The following is a 15,678-nucleotide window of genomic DNA, read 5'->3' on the forward strand; positions in this document are numbered from 1 at the left end:
GGGCGAGGCGGGAGCGGGCGCGCGGGCGCTGCCTCTTGTCTGTGAGGGCGGGAGGGACCCGAGGGCCGGCGGGACCTGCCTCCTCCAGCCGGTTTGCTGGGACACCACTCCCTGTTCTACCCGTGCTTGCGGGCCAGTCTCTCTCACTGTTTATTTATAGTATTTAAAATGCAGTCTATTTAAATGTTTCAATTTAAATTTTTTCCTGACAAAGGAAAAGCTGGTCTAGTCATATAGTGAGGTGGTAGAACCTTGGGTTTTTCCCTTTTGAGTGTAAACTTGGATAGATAACTTGAAGGAATGGGCAAGATCAAAAATCTGTGGTCCTTTTAGTCTTCATGTTTATCTGGTAGATATTTTGCTGCTCTGTGATAATGTGACTTAAGTCTCAAGGAACAACTCCTTAACCTATTTGAATTAATTGAACAAAGGTAAAGACTGAAGCAATTTTCTCAACTTCAGAGAGAGAAACAGACAAATCCTGTTAAGAGGTAATGAAACTCAATTTTTAAAAGTGTGAGAAGGATCATGTATTATTTGGGCATTCCTCTTGACAGTGTACAAGTTCATTTTCATGATGGATAGACAAGCAACTGTTAGATCATCTACCATTTTCACCCTGGATGCAGCTAAAGGACACATGAAGAAGAGGGATGGAACATTACAAGCTGCAAAACGGAATGCTTCTTTAGTATCTAAAATCAAAACTAAATTAATAAGTAAGTCCTGTTAAAATATAACTGACACCACTTACTCTACCTGGAAGGTATTACTTCAAATGGAAAAGTAATTGTATTTAACATGATTTGCTGAATTGCTGCCTGTTAAAAATATTAGTGTGGTATGTTGAGAAGTCTAGGAAAGTCTGAAAGTTAAAGCACATGATTGTAAGTTGTTTATTTATCTAATTCTCTGAGTATTTTCAGTGCTCTTTGACATGCCTGTGTTTTTTTAAAAGAGTATACTCAAGTGCATTTCTAACATCCATGTCCACGTCCATTCAGGGCATCCGAAAACTGAGGTATCAAAATTACTAAAATCAATAACCTGTTAAAATAGAGTTGTCATAGTAAAATACCTTGTATTTCCATTTACAAAATGAGATTTATATAAAATTCTTAATTGAGTCATTTAGTGAATCAGGGAAAACTACAAATATTCATCTGCTCATTTAATCACTTGACAGAAGGTGCTTTGTTTTCCCAGTAAGTCAGGATTAAATTCAAACATAGGTTTGTCATGGTAGATTGCTGAGTCTTGTTTCTGGCTCTGATTAAAACAACACTATGGAACACCTCAGCTCCTCTTCTGCAAAAGACAGGGAAACTATAAATATAGTAAAATACCACTATTTCAGAGCTTTCTGATTCAAGCAGCATGGTTAAGTGAATGTTAACTTCTGCTTTTCTTTCTGTGATCAGTGCAGCAAGAATTTTCGTTATTTGTGTGTATATATATACATTTTTGTTTTTGTTGTTTGTGTGTGTGTATATGTATATATATATATACACATTTGAACTTACTGTGGCTTTATGTCAAAAATACTAATTTTCAGTGAAAAATAGTATAGATTAATGTCCTTTAGAAATCTCCACACTGCAGTAATACAAATAACTCACTAAGCTAAACAGTAATTTCAAAGCATAATGTTTGAATTAACAAGGTTCCACTGTTGTTGCCTGTTTCCCAAAGCAATAAGGCCATAGAAATAAGGCCTTGCAAATTTTTGATTACAGATCTCAGAATTAATAACATAAGACAATGAAGAGGTGTAGTTGGAGAAGATTTCAAGCTAACTTTGCTACTTTTTTGTACTATAAAAGCGTACGGTCAGACTTCTCTACCTTGAGTTCAAGTTAACTCTGTATATACTATCAATGTGAGGCAAAAAAATGTCTTGGAAATATGCAGTGTTACAGGAGGGAAAAAAAAAAAAGAGAGAAGTTAAGTTCCTAAAACATTCTGTAACAGATACGAGTAGGCAGGTTTTCATTAGGACAGTGGAAGGTGTATTTCTAATTTAAAGCTTTTTTTCTATCTGTTGTCCAAACTCGCATTTATTCTCAAAATGTTTGAAATTTTTAATTTGTAAAATGTATATTTGTTTTTTAGAAATTTGGAAGTATTGTTATGCCTATGAAACTATCAATTTTTAAATGCTTTCTTCTTAAAATAACCTTATTTTTAAAAATCCAGACTAGAGCAGAATCTGTGCATAAAATAAACTTGAACTTGAAGCTGACATAGTAGTCATCAGAATGACAGCCAACAGAAACAGTTTTATATTAGAAAGTGTTAGGCTTTGCTATCATTCCACAAAAACTTACAGAGAAAAATATTGTTATATAGTGATAGTTCATGCAAAGAGGGCCTTGGAATTGAAGCTGTTGAAAATAATGTTTTTTGTCTCCTTTAGATAACTCATCTATGTTTAAAGTATCTTTAAAACAAAATAATAAAGCATTAGCTGTGGCTTTGAGTGTGGAGAAAGAAAATTCTCGGAAGCTAAAGAATGAGAAGGTCTTTCTTCAGAAGGAAGTAGAAAAGCTGCAGCTTCATAATATCATGCTTCATCGAAAACTAAACTGTTTGGTATGCTGCAAATAATATCATGTAGCCTTAGACAGCTAAACCAAGCTTTTCTCTCTTTTGGAAACTTAATATTGCTTCTTAAAATGGTGTTTTAAAATGTACATATCAGATTTGTGAGGTTATATAATCTGATGGCATAGTATTCACGTTTGATTTTTCTTTCATAGGATTTTTTTGTACTTACTATTTTGTCCATCAGTGTATATGTCTATCCATAGCTATTTTAGTGTCAGTTTCACCTTTATATTTATAGGTATTGAAATGGTATTAAATGTCAGTTTGTGCCTAATTGAGTGCTTAAAAAAAAATTAAAATTACAGTGTAGCTTCACCAACCTTTATAACTTATCTTTTCTTAAGCCAGAAGCTACTTAAAATATGTTTCTTTAATTACTTTTTCTTTTACATGCAGAATAAAACTCTTATAAAAATAGAAGCATTTTTGAATGATAACCTCTTATCTGCAATAGAAATAAGCAGTCTTTCTGAGGTAAGATTTTTTTTTTTAACTATTACCATATTTAAATCATTTTTCAAGATAATATATTCAAAGCATCTGAATGAGTACAATGTTGAAATCATATATGCATTTTAAAATGTTTACCCCAATTCCTTAAAACTTGGGATGAAAGCCTGGTCTAGTGAAATTAAATAAATTTTGCTGTTGCTTGCACTAAAAATATAGGATTTACTCTTGTTTACAAAGTATCTAAAAGTTAAATATCAGTTAGCCCTGATGAAGTTATGTAGTAAAAAAAAAACCCAAAAACCAAAAAAGCAGCAGCATAGCACTTCAGTATGTGGTATTCTTCACCAATGAGAGAGCTACTTGCCTTCCTTGCTTAGCGCTGCAATAAATATCTTGCATGTGGAAACTTTACCAGAAAACAGTCCATGTTAGTCCTCGTGTCATGGCAAAACTGCAGTTAATTAAAAGAAAAAAAAAAAACAAACCTGTTCTAAACAGTTGCTTAGTGTTGCTCTGTATATAATGCACTTTGCTTTAGTTATAGCTACATTTAAGAAGTCTATACATTGCTTTGGGATGCAAGTAGGTTACAGATTTTGATAAGTATTACTACAAAATATTTTTCTTTAAAATCATCGTATGTGTTTGAATATCATGTATGTTTCATCAGTACTTCTATTTTTTGCCCATTCATTTATTTTTTTTTCTTCCTGTGAATATTTCTAATACTTAAAACATAAGAGAATATTCAACTGCTTCTGTTCCTCACTGTTCTTCTTTTGGCAGAGTCTTCAGAGTTCTCTTCCTGTGTCAGCTGGTCCAAGTAGCCCTACTGATGACCAGTTCAAGAGTAGATGTCAGTCTGCTGGGTAGGTGGTTATACTAAATACAGTTGATAAGTGTCCGTGGATTTTTTTACAACTGATCTTTGTATATTGTCCTAGGTATTTTTGAGGTAATGAGAAACAATTTCCTGTCTAATTCAGAAATTACCTATTTGCAACTTGGAATTTATATCTGTATATAGAGCGGTAGACAAAACTTGTGTTTGAATAACTTGCTTCCTTCTTCATGGGATCTCACCAGCACAGAGCAGGATTCTGTATCATAAAAACCACATTTGCCCCTAAGATAGAACCAGATTTCATACTCGAGTTCTTGTTTTCTGCTTTTATACATTATTAAGGGAATGTTTTAAACAATTGAAATCTAATTAAAAAATCTTCACAGTAAAATTTCCTCTTTTCAGATCTGTAGAATTGCCAGGGAAGCCTTCTTTAATTGCAACAGCTAATGCAAAAGAGCAAGATAGCCCTTATGTGTGTGAAATACCGAATTCTTATAAGTGTACCACTACTTTGTCAAAGGAAATGCATTCAGATCAAGCCAAGTTTGCATTATCATTGCCTTCTGGTACAAATAATCAAAAGTTAATTGAAGTAGACCCGGTTGAAACAACTCTCAACAAAAATATATTTTTAGAAGGTATGGTGCATTCCTGTACAGGTGATTTATTTTTCAGAGGTATCTCAGAATTAATATTTAATAATTAATTGCTTGATGTGCAATAGAGATTCCTAAACTGTAATAAACTAATGAAAAATAGGTAGAAGTATAGGTGTTCTGACAATCACTTATAAAATAATGTTCATTATTCTATAAGAACATGTAACAAAATTAATGCAAACAGAATAAAACTTTTAGAAAATAACCAAAGAATAACTGAAGCAGTTATAGAAAAATATATTTTTACTTATAACCAGTTTCAAAAGTCCAGCTCTGGTAAAATATGAAATTAGTTCAAGTTAACTAAATTTTTAAGGACCAATCACAGAATATGTGTATTCAGTTAAAAAAAAAAAAAGAAGAAAAGGCAGTTTGTAATTTTCCATGCTTCTGGTCCAACCCTCAGTAATCTGTCTTGTTCTGATAACTGTACTATATTTGTTCTTTCCCCAAGCTGCTGAAATTTTTCTCTTTGCAGAAAATCAATCATGCACAGAACCAACTTGCAATAGTGCCTTCGGGACTCATGTCAAAAATACACAATCTTTAAGACAGTCTGAGGAGCTTACAGAACAATATAATGATAGTTCATTGCCATTCAGCAGAAATGTGACTGAAAGACAGAAACATGCAGTACTTCATAAGTCCAAAACTCAGCCTAATATAAAGGATTTTGATAAAAAATGTAACTTAAATAATCTGCCTCATCATGGTATCATCAAAAGCAGCAACACCAATGACATGAATTTGCAGGAAAGTTCAAGTGACTTGTCTCATATTATTCCTTCAACTCTCAAATTTAGTAATGAAAGTAAGATAGATCTTAAGAAGCTGCTTTTTACTGACAAGATGAAGCCTGAAGAAACTGTTTATGATGCTGATATGGAGCTGACCACCAGTGATGCAGGTGAACTACTCACCGTTACAGCAAAAGACAAAGATAAATTACACCAAAATAGAAATAGTAATGCCAATTCTGATAAAATATTAGCAAATTTCAGAAAAGTAAAATATTCTAAGAAGGATAAAGAAAAAATTACAGGTAAGACTGAAGTAAGTTCAAATTTGTATGCAGAAGAAAGGTGCACTAGGGCTGACAATAGTGAAGTTTCAAAAACTACTGACTCACAAATTCAACTATTCCAAAGTCAGGCAGAACAGCTACCTACAGGAAATTCTGTAGGGAAACAGAATTTGCTGAATACCAGCAAATATCATCAAGCACAAAATTATCCAAGTAAAGCTAAAGGTACTAGGAGGACATACCAGGTTAACTTAGTGAGTCCAAGAAAACAGGAGACAAATAAAGAAACTTTCTCAGAAATGTTTGAAGACAAAATACAAAAAGCAGACTCAAAGTCATCTGCTAACAAGATCCCACCAGATGTTTATTGTGCTGAAAGTTTACCGTTCCAGGATAGCAATACTAATGTATTGCCTTTACAGCAGGACTTTCTGCATACAAATGAGAAAAAGAGCAGACCAAAAATAAACAGGAAAACTTTTCAAAGCCCTTCTAAAATGAACACAGCAAAATACTGTAGAGAGGAAAATGGGCAGTATGGAGAATATATTTCAGAAAAGTCTCAAGCAGAGATACGCCAACATGACAGCAAGAGAAAACAAGACCAGAAGAATATTATAAAGAGAAAATACAACCAAAAAAGTAGTTACACACAAAGTGGAGCAACTGAAAGTGACAGCATTCATAAAATTACTCAGAAAGTAGACCAAAGGAGTAGCCATTTTTCCCCAGGCAGATTAAAACGTACATTGGCAAAGGCTAGCCGGAAAATGTATATAATACCAAAAGAAAACCATACGCAGTTCTCACTTTCTAAAACTGAAGTATTAAAAAATAAGCACGCATTGCATGTAGAGGCTGTTTGTGGAAATAAAATAACTGAAACTCTGCAAATGCAAGTGGCTTTAGTTACTCAGAATGGTGTACCTATGAATGCACAAGCTAAAGAACAAGTTGATGATGCTAATATATTAAAGGAAGTAGATTGCTCATCAGTGGCACATCAAAACCTTCACATTAATAATTCTCCTGATAATCAGGTAAAGTGCAAACAGAGGTTTAGTTCTGATATTACTGAGACCAGACCAGAAGAAAATTATTTCGGGCATATTGAACAGGGGGAGCAGAATATTTTGGATGACCAGGAAGTCCCTCATGAGATAGATCCCTCTATGAACAACTTAAAACCTCCGGTTCAAAATTCAGAGTTTTTAAAATTCTTACCTGTTGAATGTTCTAACGATATGCCATTAAATGTAGATAGCTTTTTGCAGGAAGGTCTTTCCAATGTGGAGCTCCCAGCTCTTGATAACCACAGTGCTTCCATTAACTTCTCTATACTGAAAAACGCTGAAATTTGTGGGGAAAATGATCAAAATAAAGCACTGGATGCTGGCAAAGCAGAGCAAAAACTGGATCATATTTCTAAAGAGACTTACAAAAAGCCTCTGACACCTTGTCTTGGTAAGTGTATGGGTGAGGAAAATGAATGGCATTTTTAATTAGGTAGTGCCTGAAATAGTGGTAAGGCATCTTCTCTTAATAGTGTTCTACTCTTATTGCTTGCTTAGAGTGAATAAAATGGGAGTGGAAAAAGGTATGGCTGAAAATCACTAAAATTACTCATATTCTATATTTATATCAGTCATAATATATTTTTAATTGTGGTAACTAATATCCTTGTTACTTTTCAGTATATTCCAAGGTGGCATTTAGTTGGGCAGATGCAAGTAGTCTGTGTTCTTGAGGAGCAGTTATAGTTGGAGCCTGTATTAATTTTTCAAAGAATGTGATGAAATTCATAAAGTTGGTGGTAGAAAAGTTACAACAGCTTGAAATTTTATACAAGGGAAATAAGAGTGTACTACACTGTTCCCTTCATAAAGGGAAAGTTTCCTGTAATTAAAGTCTCTATATAGTTAGATCTATATGAACATAAATATTCACACTCAAAGGCATCCAGCTTTCCTAAATAATACACATTCATCGATGTCTTAGAACTCTTGATGCTTAAAAAGAAGCTGACCTGATCTCTAACCTTAAGGTTTAGGAAAATCTCAGAATAACAGTTTACTTTCACTTTAAAACTAGTACAAATCAAGATTGATTTGTGAGGCTGACAAACTTGGGAGGTTTTTCATGATCAGAGAGCCCTCTCATGTAAATCAAATGAGCATTGCTCTTCCTTAATGAATTCCTTCAAAAGACAATGCTTTTTCTTTTGCCTTCATAAATCAGGAGGGACTTGCTGCAAGCAGCTCCAAGTCACCTCAATGTGTCTCTTATACTTAGAAGTCAGCAGAAATCCAATGAAGAACCTCTGAATTTATGTCTCTGCTTAACACATTTCAGAAGACTATTGATTAAATGATCGTTCTTGTGCAGTGAGAAATTTCACTTGATCTCAGCACAGAATTCTACTACAGGGCAGTAGTAATTCATCACTGACAGCTTGCCTATCAGTCAAGAGTGCGTATGCTATACTGTACAAGACATTCAGATGCTATAATAAAGAAAGAAAATCTTAACTTTTTTGACAAGTGTGTCAAATATACCTGTGATATTTATTAGCCTCAAGATAGACACAGCAAAAAATTCATTACTTGTGCCATATGTGTATAAATTTCCTCTTTGAGATCAATAGCATCCTTTTGCTGCTACAGAGGGTTTAAGGTAAAGTGTTCAAACTCAACAAGTGAAGATAAGAGTTTTAACTTTGAAAAACTACATTCCACATTCTCATCTGGATGCAGTAAATCTAAAACTTGACCTGTATGAGTGAGGAATGTACACTCTTGGAAGAATTTTTAAGGAATACAGATTAAGATTATTTATTTCATTTTAGATTGCTGTCTGCATGAAATCTTAGTGCTTTTCAGAGAGACTACAATCTATAAATGGTTTAGAAATTTTTGAAATATGTCCTAAATAATGATTTCAATATTTCTTCCAAGTTATCAAAATATTTGTCTCCAAAATAAGTATTGATTGTTTAGTCCGGCATTCTGAATTGGTTTTAAAGGATTATGGAAGCTGACACAAATAGTACTTCTTCTACCAAGGCTGGTTACTTTTTTTTATGGAGAATTCCTCTTGGACATGTTCAGTGGTTCAAAATATGAGGCATTGTAAATAGTTTGGTATTAGACAGTTTTGAAGATAAGGAGGCTCACTTAATCACCTTGCTATGCTTATTTTATGCGCATATGCCCAAAGAGCAAGCATGAAGTTGGAAAATGCAGTCCGAGAGAACTCTTGTACAAGTTGAATCTTCAGATTATACACGTATGCCCTCCCCCTGCATTCAAGGCCATGACCTGTGTGCAGTTTTACTTTTTAAAATGCAATAACTCTTGGGAGTCTTAAGCAGCTAGCTGCAAATTACAGTGCTTATGGTGCTGTCTTAAAATGTCCAAAGAGCCATGGCAGACCTCAAACAGCTCCAAAACTGGATAGGTAGAAAGCTGCTGTGGTTGCTTTTGCTTTGATCATCTATTCCATTTTTTGTTGACCATCTTTAGAGTGGGAGCAGTAAACAAAGTACCTGAATCAAGAAATACTAATTAAAATAATTATTAATTGAAAGTTTACTTAATGATTCAGAGAATATTTAAAATGAGGCATATAAACTACTGTATTCACAGGGAGAAAGGCTTTGCAAGATCTGACAAATACTAGTATGTGCTCTCAGTCTTCCTTACATCAGTCCCCCAAAACTTTAGAAGAAAACTCAGCAGCACCATCTAGACGAGGAAGAGCCACTATTTGCTACAAAGAACCCAGACTAAACTGGTAGGTGTACGTAAATTAGGGCTTTTTTTTTGTTTTTTGGAGTATGTAACTCTCTCCAGTAAATATTTGCTAGTAAAACCCCCAGATAAACAGTTCAATTATCTCTTTCCCAAATATCTTTTGCAAAGATACTTCAGTGTTGATATAAAACATTTCCTGTTAATATGTTAGGACTTCCAAGTGCCCAAGTAAGAGACTAAGTATTCAAGTCTCAAAATTTAAATATAGCATATAATATAACATTTTATACTGGTAGTGAATAATGGTGAATTCCTAATGTTTATCGTGATATAAACTCCTTTAGAGGTGGATAACTGTAAATGTTATACTTAAATGTAAGCTTATAACAATGTCCTTGTAATACTGTCAAGTGGCAAGATAATCTATGCACTAATATATAATTCAGTAATTTTGTTTTAACTAGCTGTATCTATATAAGAAAAGATTTTAAGATATATTAATTTAGTAATTAGTTCTTCACCTCTCAGTGTTCTTAGCAAATTTAGTAGCACAAGATTTCTGAGATTGTTAAAAAACAAGACATAAATTGTGTAATGACTGTTAAAATTTAGAAAAGGATTTTAAAGCCAAACTTCCATTAAGAAAACTAGTATATTTGCAGTTACGTGAATAGATCTAAATCCCAATGGACCTTTAATTTGGTTACTTCTGAAAATATGCTGAGAGCTTTTTGCCACAAAGTTAGTTGGCGTTTTTTGTTTGGTTTGAGGGTTTTTTTAAGTATAATATTAAGGAAAAATTATGCTGTGTTCTGTGTGTATTAGTAGAATGCATATTCATGAGGTAAAGACAGTACCAAGATTTCCCTGTAATAGTGTTGAGAGTAAAACGATTATAGCAACTTACTTTATGACAAAGGTGTAAAAGGAGTATATCTTCCCTTTCTGGCAAAACTGCGGGAGGAGAAGAAAACAAATCCACAAACTGAAAAAATTAGCACGGTGTTCTCATACACCCTCAAAATATTTTTGTTTACCTCTGTAAGCAAACAACTAAATGAAACAATGAGACTGAGGACAAATAGGAGCTAAAAGTAATGCAGGAAGTATCTTTCCACTTTACCACTGGCTTTTCAGAAATATTTATGCCAGGTAGTTTGTAAAAGAAATGCAAAGGGTTACAAAGAGTTACATTTTTCTCTTACTAATTGAATTGGATGCTAAAATGCTGTCATATTATGATATTGACACATTCTCCTCTTTTACCCCACAATTACAAGATTCTGTATTTCTGGAAGGAGACAGTAACTAATAACAGAAAAAAATGTGGATGTCACTCAAGACTTTACATTACTATATTCTATTTATATTTTATTTTCGGGTATACTGTCCTGAATTGATGCTGTTAAGCTTTTGGTTTAAATATTTTTTGAGTTTTGTCTTTTAGGAATAAGTTATGTTTACTCACATATTAATATGGTACAGGCCACATAAAAAGACTACTATTTTTAGCATTATTTTGGAAAACAGTAGTTATCTATGCCTTGCTATTTAAGACGTATTTATTTTCCATAAATTTAATTTCTTTAGTGTGTCAAGCTTTCATTGATGGTATTTGCTATTTGGAATTGTTATTATACTTACATAATTATTACAATTGTAGGTATAGGTGCTTGGTGATATTCATACATTATGTCTTTTATTTCTTTTGTTTACAGCAAATTAAGGCGTGGGGATCCGTTTACAGATACACAATTTCTGAATTCCCCAGTCTGTAAAGTAAAAAATAAAAGAAGTTTTAAAAGTAAATCAAAATTTTTTTGAAGAAGACAAGAGAATTGCCTTTATGAACAATTCTTCTAAAATGGGTACAATTTTAAATATCTATCTATCTATCTATCTATATGTTTAGCAGTAAAGAGTGTTTATTGTTCTTTGATTAGTAAAGGTCTTCCAAAGTGGAATTTCTTGGAAAGGAGCTCCAATACAAGGGACACAGAATACTTTACTGAGGAAGGCAAATACAGGTTAGGCTCCACTCTTGTGTTGTACATTTCTGGTCAGTAGTTTGTAATCTGTTCAAAGGGTTTGCAGCACTTCTTAATTTGTAAAAGTGTACATTTTAAAGAGAATTAAAAATAAATCACTTCTGGGAATTTTATTGTGAGTTTTCATATTTACCATAAGTAGAATCATTTCTCAGTGGTGGTTGAAACAGACACAAGCATCCCAAATTTTGATAAGTCTGCTGAAATAGATGACGACTGTCCCCCCCTTTTTTTTTTTTTTGATAGTTGACTTTTGGATTTGACAGAATCATACTGAAATTTGAATGAGGAAGTCTCATTCTGAGTGAGCTAGAGGCAGCCAGAAAGAAAATAGCACTGCAATAGAAATTCAACAGTAAACAGGATCCAGACAAAGCAACACCTTGAGTTTCTGACTGAGGGAGTGCTAGTGTGATGACTCATACAACTGTATCATACCATTCAGCTATGGGTTTTTGTACTGCTTCCCCTCTGGATTCTCATGAATCACTTCTGCATTCCATAATACAAAGTCAGCTGACAAGCAGTTTTCTTGCATTAGCTGAATTGTGGATGCTGGTAGCTGCAGGCTATAGCTCACAGTCCACACAACTTTTACAGATTATGTTGTAACCTGGGAAGCTGATGGAGAAGATAGTCCTGAAAACTGTTTCCATACATGTTAAAGACAAGAAGATGATTGGGAGTAATTGGCACTGATTTACAAAGGGGAAATCCTGCTTTATTAACCTGATAGCCTTCTATAGTGAGACAACTATCTTGGTGGGTAAGGGGAGAACAGAAGGTGGTGTTTGTCTCAACTTTCGTAAGGCTTTTGACATTATCTCTGATAACATCCTACAGACAAACTGATGAAGTATGTTAGTTAAGTGTGCAGTGAAGTGGGATGAAAAGTGGCTGAACCACCAGCCCAGAGGGATGTGATCAGCGGCATACAGTCCAGTTGGAGACAAAACACCAGAGCTCCCTAGGGTTTCATACTGGGGCCAGTACTGTTTAACATCTTCATTAATGACCTGTTTGATGGGACAGAGTGCAGCCTACACAAGCTTGCAGGTGATACAAAACTGTGAGGAGTGGCTGAAACATTGGATGGTTGTGCTACCATCCAGAGGGACCTGGACAGGCTGGAGAAACGGGCCGAGAGGAATCTCATGAAGTTCAACAAGGGGAACCTACATCCTTCTGTGAGTTGCCAGAATTTCAGCTGCATATTTTGACAGAAAAATGAGTCATACATATCAACATGTATTCCTGGATATAGCATTCAGGTGTGTCTGTTCTACATGTAAGTCTTAAACTATAACCATGAACAGTAGGAGGCACAAAAGCATCATTTACAAGTATTTAAGTACTACCACAGCTGTTCGCTGTTGTGAGTTTTTTAAATGAGAGTCTGTAGCCCCAAGGCAGCTTCCCAAGATCATGTAGAACATTCCATGTATCAATTTATAGTGAAATATGCCTTGAGCAAGGTAGTTTACATAGGGGACCTTTATCCCCTAAACAGAGAGCTTGTCTAGCTCTAGTGGTCACCAGTTCCAGAGACCACGCAAAGATCGTTAATGTACAGCAGTAAGAACAGGAAGATGTTTTCACATAGAACCTCACAGGAAAAAAAAAAGTATTACATCAGTATGAAAATTCTTCCAATACAAAACTTACCTTATCACCCAGGCAATGTGATCTGTATTTCAAAACAGAGCTATTAAAATTATCTGACAAGTTTCAGCAAAGAGACTTTTTCTTTCTGAAACATGATGGGTATGTCACTACATCAGCAAGACCATTATAAAGAGGTGCAGAAGTACTTGGGAAGAGAGATTCTATCCTGATTCAATGTTATTTTAAAAAGAATTACACATAGAATATTTTTATACATTTTTTTTCTTTTATGTTTTTATCAAGTTTATAATTATTTTTTTAAAATTTAAATATTCTTGATAGCTTTCACTGTTTATAAATATCACCAGCTGTGTCATTAGAAATCCAAAAGAAGTGTCTGTTAAAACTTGTGTTTCCTGTGCTGACACTGCAGCAGCAAAACAATGTTTTTTAAAATGGTTGTTTCTCTCTATTGTCCATGGTTTGAAAGCTAGAAACAGAAGCACATGCTTCATTTTCTCAGAAAAAAAAAAATATATTTTTTGATTTTTTTTTTTTTTTTCAGTGAAGGTCCTGTTGTTCCACGCAGCCTCGGGTGTTAACAGCTAGACTGCTACGGTGTTCCAAATAAAAGCATGTGATTTTCAATAAAAGTATAAGTTCTAGAGCTTTATACCTTAGTTTCTTCCGTTCCTTTTAGTATAGGTATCTTTCAAAGTAACAAAGGGTAAAGAAAATGACCTGAAGGTGCACAAAAGTTCTTTTAAGTAACTCTGAAATCATATTGTTGTCACTACTGTCCTTCTTTCCTTGTTTTCTGCATCCTTATTGTTTTTGTTGCTCAAACTTATGTTCTATACACAAAAAAAATTACTTTGTTATTTTCTAGGATGCAGCTCTTCTAATTGTTCTGTAAAATGGTCACTTACTTTAGGTGCTGCATAATGTTACATTGCCTGTTGAATCTTCACTACATGTGCTTCTTTTACCAGATCAGTTGTTACATTAGAAACGTGCCAGGAAAGAGATGTTAAAACAGCTCATGATATTCGAGATAAAAATTATTCTGTAACTGTCACAGGGATTAAGATTATTTTGCTGTGCTGAGGATAAGGTAATTTGAACTTCTTTTTATAACTTCAAAGTTGCTTTTACTCATGTTTATTAAGTCTATTTTTTTTACATTTAATATTTCAGTTTATCACTAAAAATTTTTTGTTTTAAAATTTGTAGCAAAATTAATTCTATAGATTTAGATTAAACAGGAAGGGGGAAATATTTATGATTCTATAAACTCTTGCTTGCACAAGTAGCCCTTACAAATGCTTATAATACATAATACCTGGAAGTTGCTGCCCATTATTTTGTGAGTGCAGATTTATGCAAAAAATTCTCACTAGGCTCGTGATCACTACCTTGCTGGATTTTATCACAATTTAAAATTACCTTTCACAGAATCACAGAATCACAGAATGTTGGGGATTGGAAGGGACCTCGAAAGATCATCTAATCCAATCCCCCTGCCGATTTCCTTTTTGTTGTTAGAATGTAGTAACACTTCATAGTGCTAAGTTGCCATTTTGCTCTGACGAAACATATGTCCTTTGAGAAAGCGTGAGGTATGGCTTGGTGTTTGACTGTACCTTAAAAGGATCCAGTAAATAGGTTGCGTGGTTAGCGCTGAATGTTAAGAGCAAGTGACTCGTACCTTTCAGGGACACCGCAGCTCGCCTTCCCCCGGCGGGCTCGGCGCTCCCCAGCGCCCCCGGCAGCTCCCCGCTCTCCCTGCCCGTTGCCTCCGCCCCGCTGCGGCCCCGCCCCCGCCTGCCGAGGGCTCTCCAGCTTCGGCTGCTGCCGCTGCCCGGGATTTCCTGCCGCTGTCGGTTCCGGGGCTGGGATACAATGTCTCTGCAAGGGGCAGCGAGAGCTGATGAGCTGATTTTCTATGTGAATGGGAGGAAGGTGAGTGTTGCCCGAAAAGAGTGTGGAGAAAGGGGTGCTGCTGTTCCAGAGGTAATCCCGAAGGGTGATAGGCACAGATTTGATTTCCTCAGGCTGCTTCCTCATGGGAGTATAACCGAATCCTCACACAAGCCTCCAGAAGCTTTTCTTCCCATCTCCTCCTTGCTGCGTAAGAAGCGAATCAGCCTCCAAGTGTTACTTTAGTTAGCTAACTCTCTTCTGCGTACAGCAAGTGTGGTAAGAAGGGGAGAAGCAGCAGAGGAGGACAAACGTGATTAAAACATCCCATTTTAGCTAGCTTTGCTGCATTTGGGGGAAAAAAATGTGTCAAAAGTGAAGTGGACTTCCAGCTGGAAATCAAATTTGGCTGATGAGCAAACTAGTTTTTCATTTGTATGTGCGTGGCTTCTCATCTTTTATGGTATTGGAGAAGAGGTATCAGATGGTATCAGATTTTCAGAGGCACAACAGAAAGTCAGCAAAACTTGGGTGCCAAAATATGGACTATGGCCAGCATAAAGGTAATATTGCAAAAAAAACCCCCAAAAAATTAAACTGGTTGTTGCTTCAATGTGACTGGAAAGAACTAGCTGATTCTAAGCAACGGAATAAGAAATGCTGTAATCAATCAAGAATGTTGGCATTTCTGTTGCTCTCTGATATTAGTCTATTATGGTAAGTCAAAGTTTATATAAATAAAGCTAGAAGGAAAAATTATTCC

General features: G+C 35.0%; 1 protein-coding gene across 1 annotated transcript in view; it reads left to right on the plus strand.

Moving 5' to 3' along the window:
- The first annotated feature begins 14,897 nt into the window (after window positions 1–14,897).
- LOC104526462 (aldehyde oxidase) overlaps window positions 14,898–15,678 on the plus strand; it is a 39,201-nt gene continuing 38,420 nt past the window's right edge. The window contains exon 1 of the mRNA XM_029085435.1: window positions 14,898–14,957. Within this exon, the coding sequence (XP_028941268.1) occupies window positions 14,898–14,957 (60 nt within the window). The remainder of the gene's footprint in view (window positions 14,958–15,678) is intronic.

Source organism: Antrostomus carolinensis, unplaced genomic scaffold (genome assembly GCF_000700745.2).
Source record: "Antrostomus carolinensis isolate BGI_N321 unplaced genomic scaffold, ASM70074v2 scaffold18526, whole genome shotgun sequence".
Lineage (NCBI taxonomy): Eukaryota > Metazoa > Chordata > Aves > Caprimulgiformes > Caprimulgidae > Antrostomus > Antrostomus carolinensis.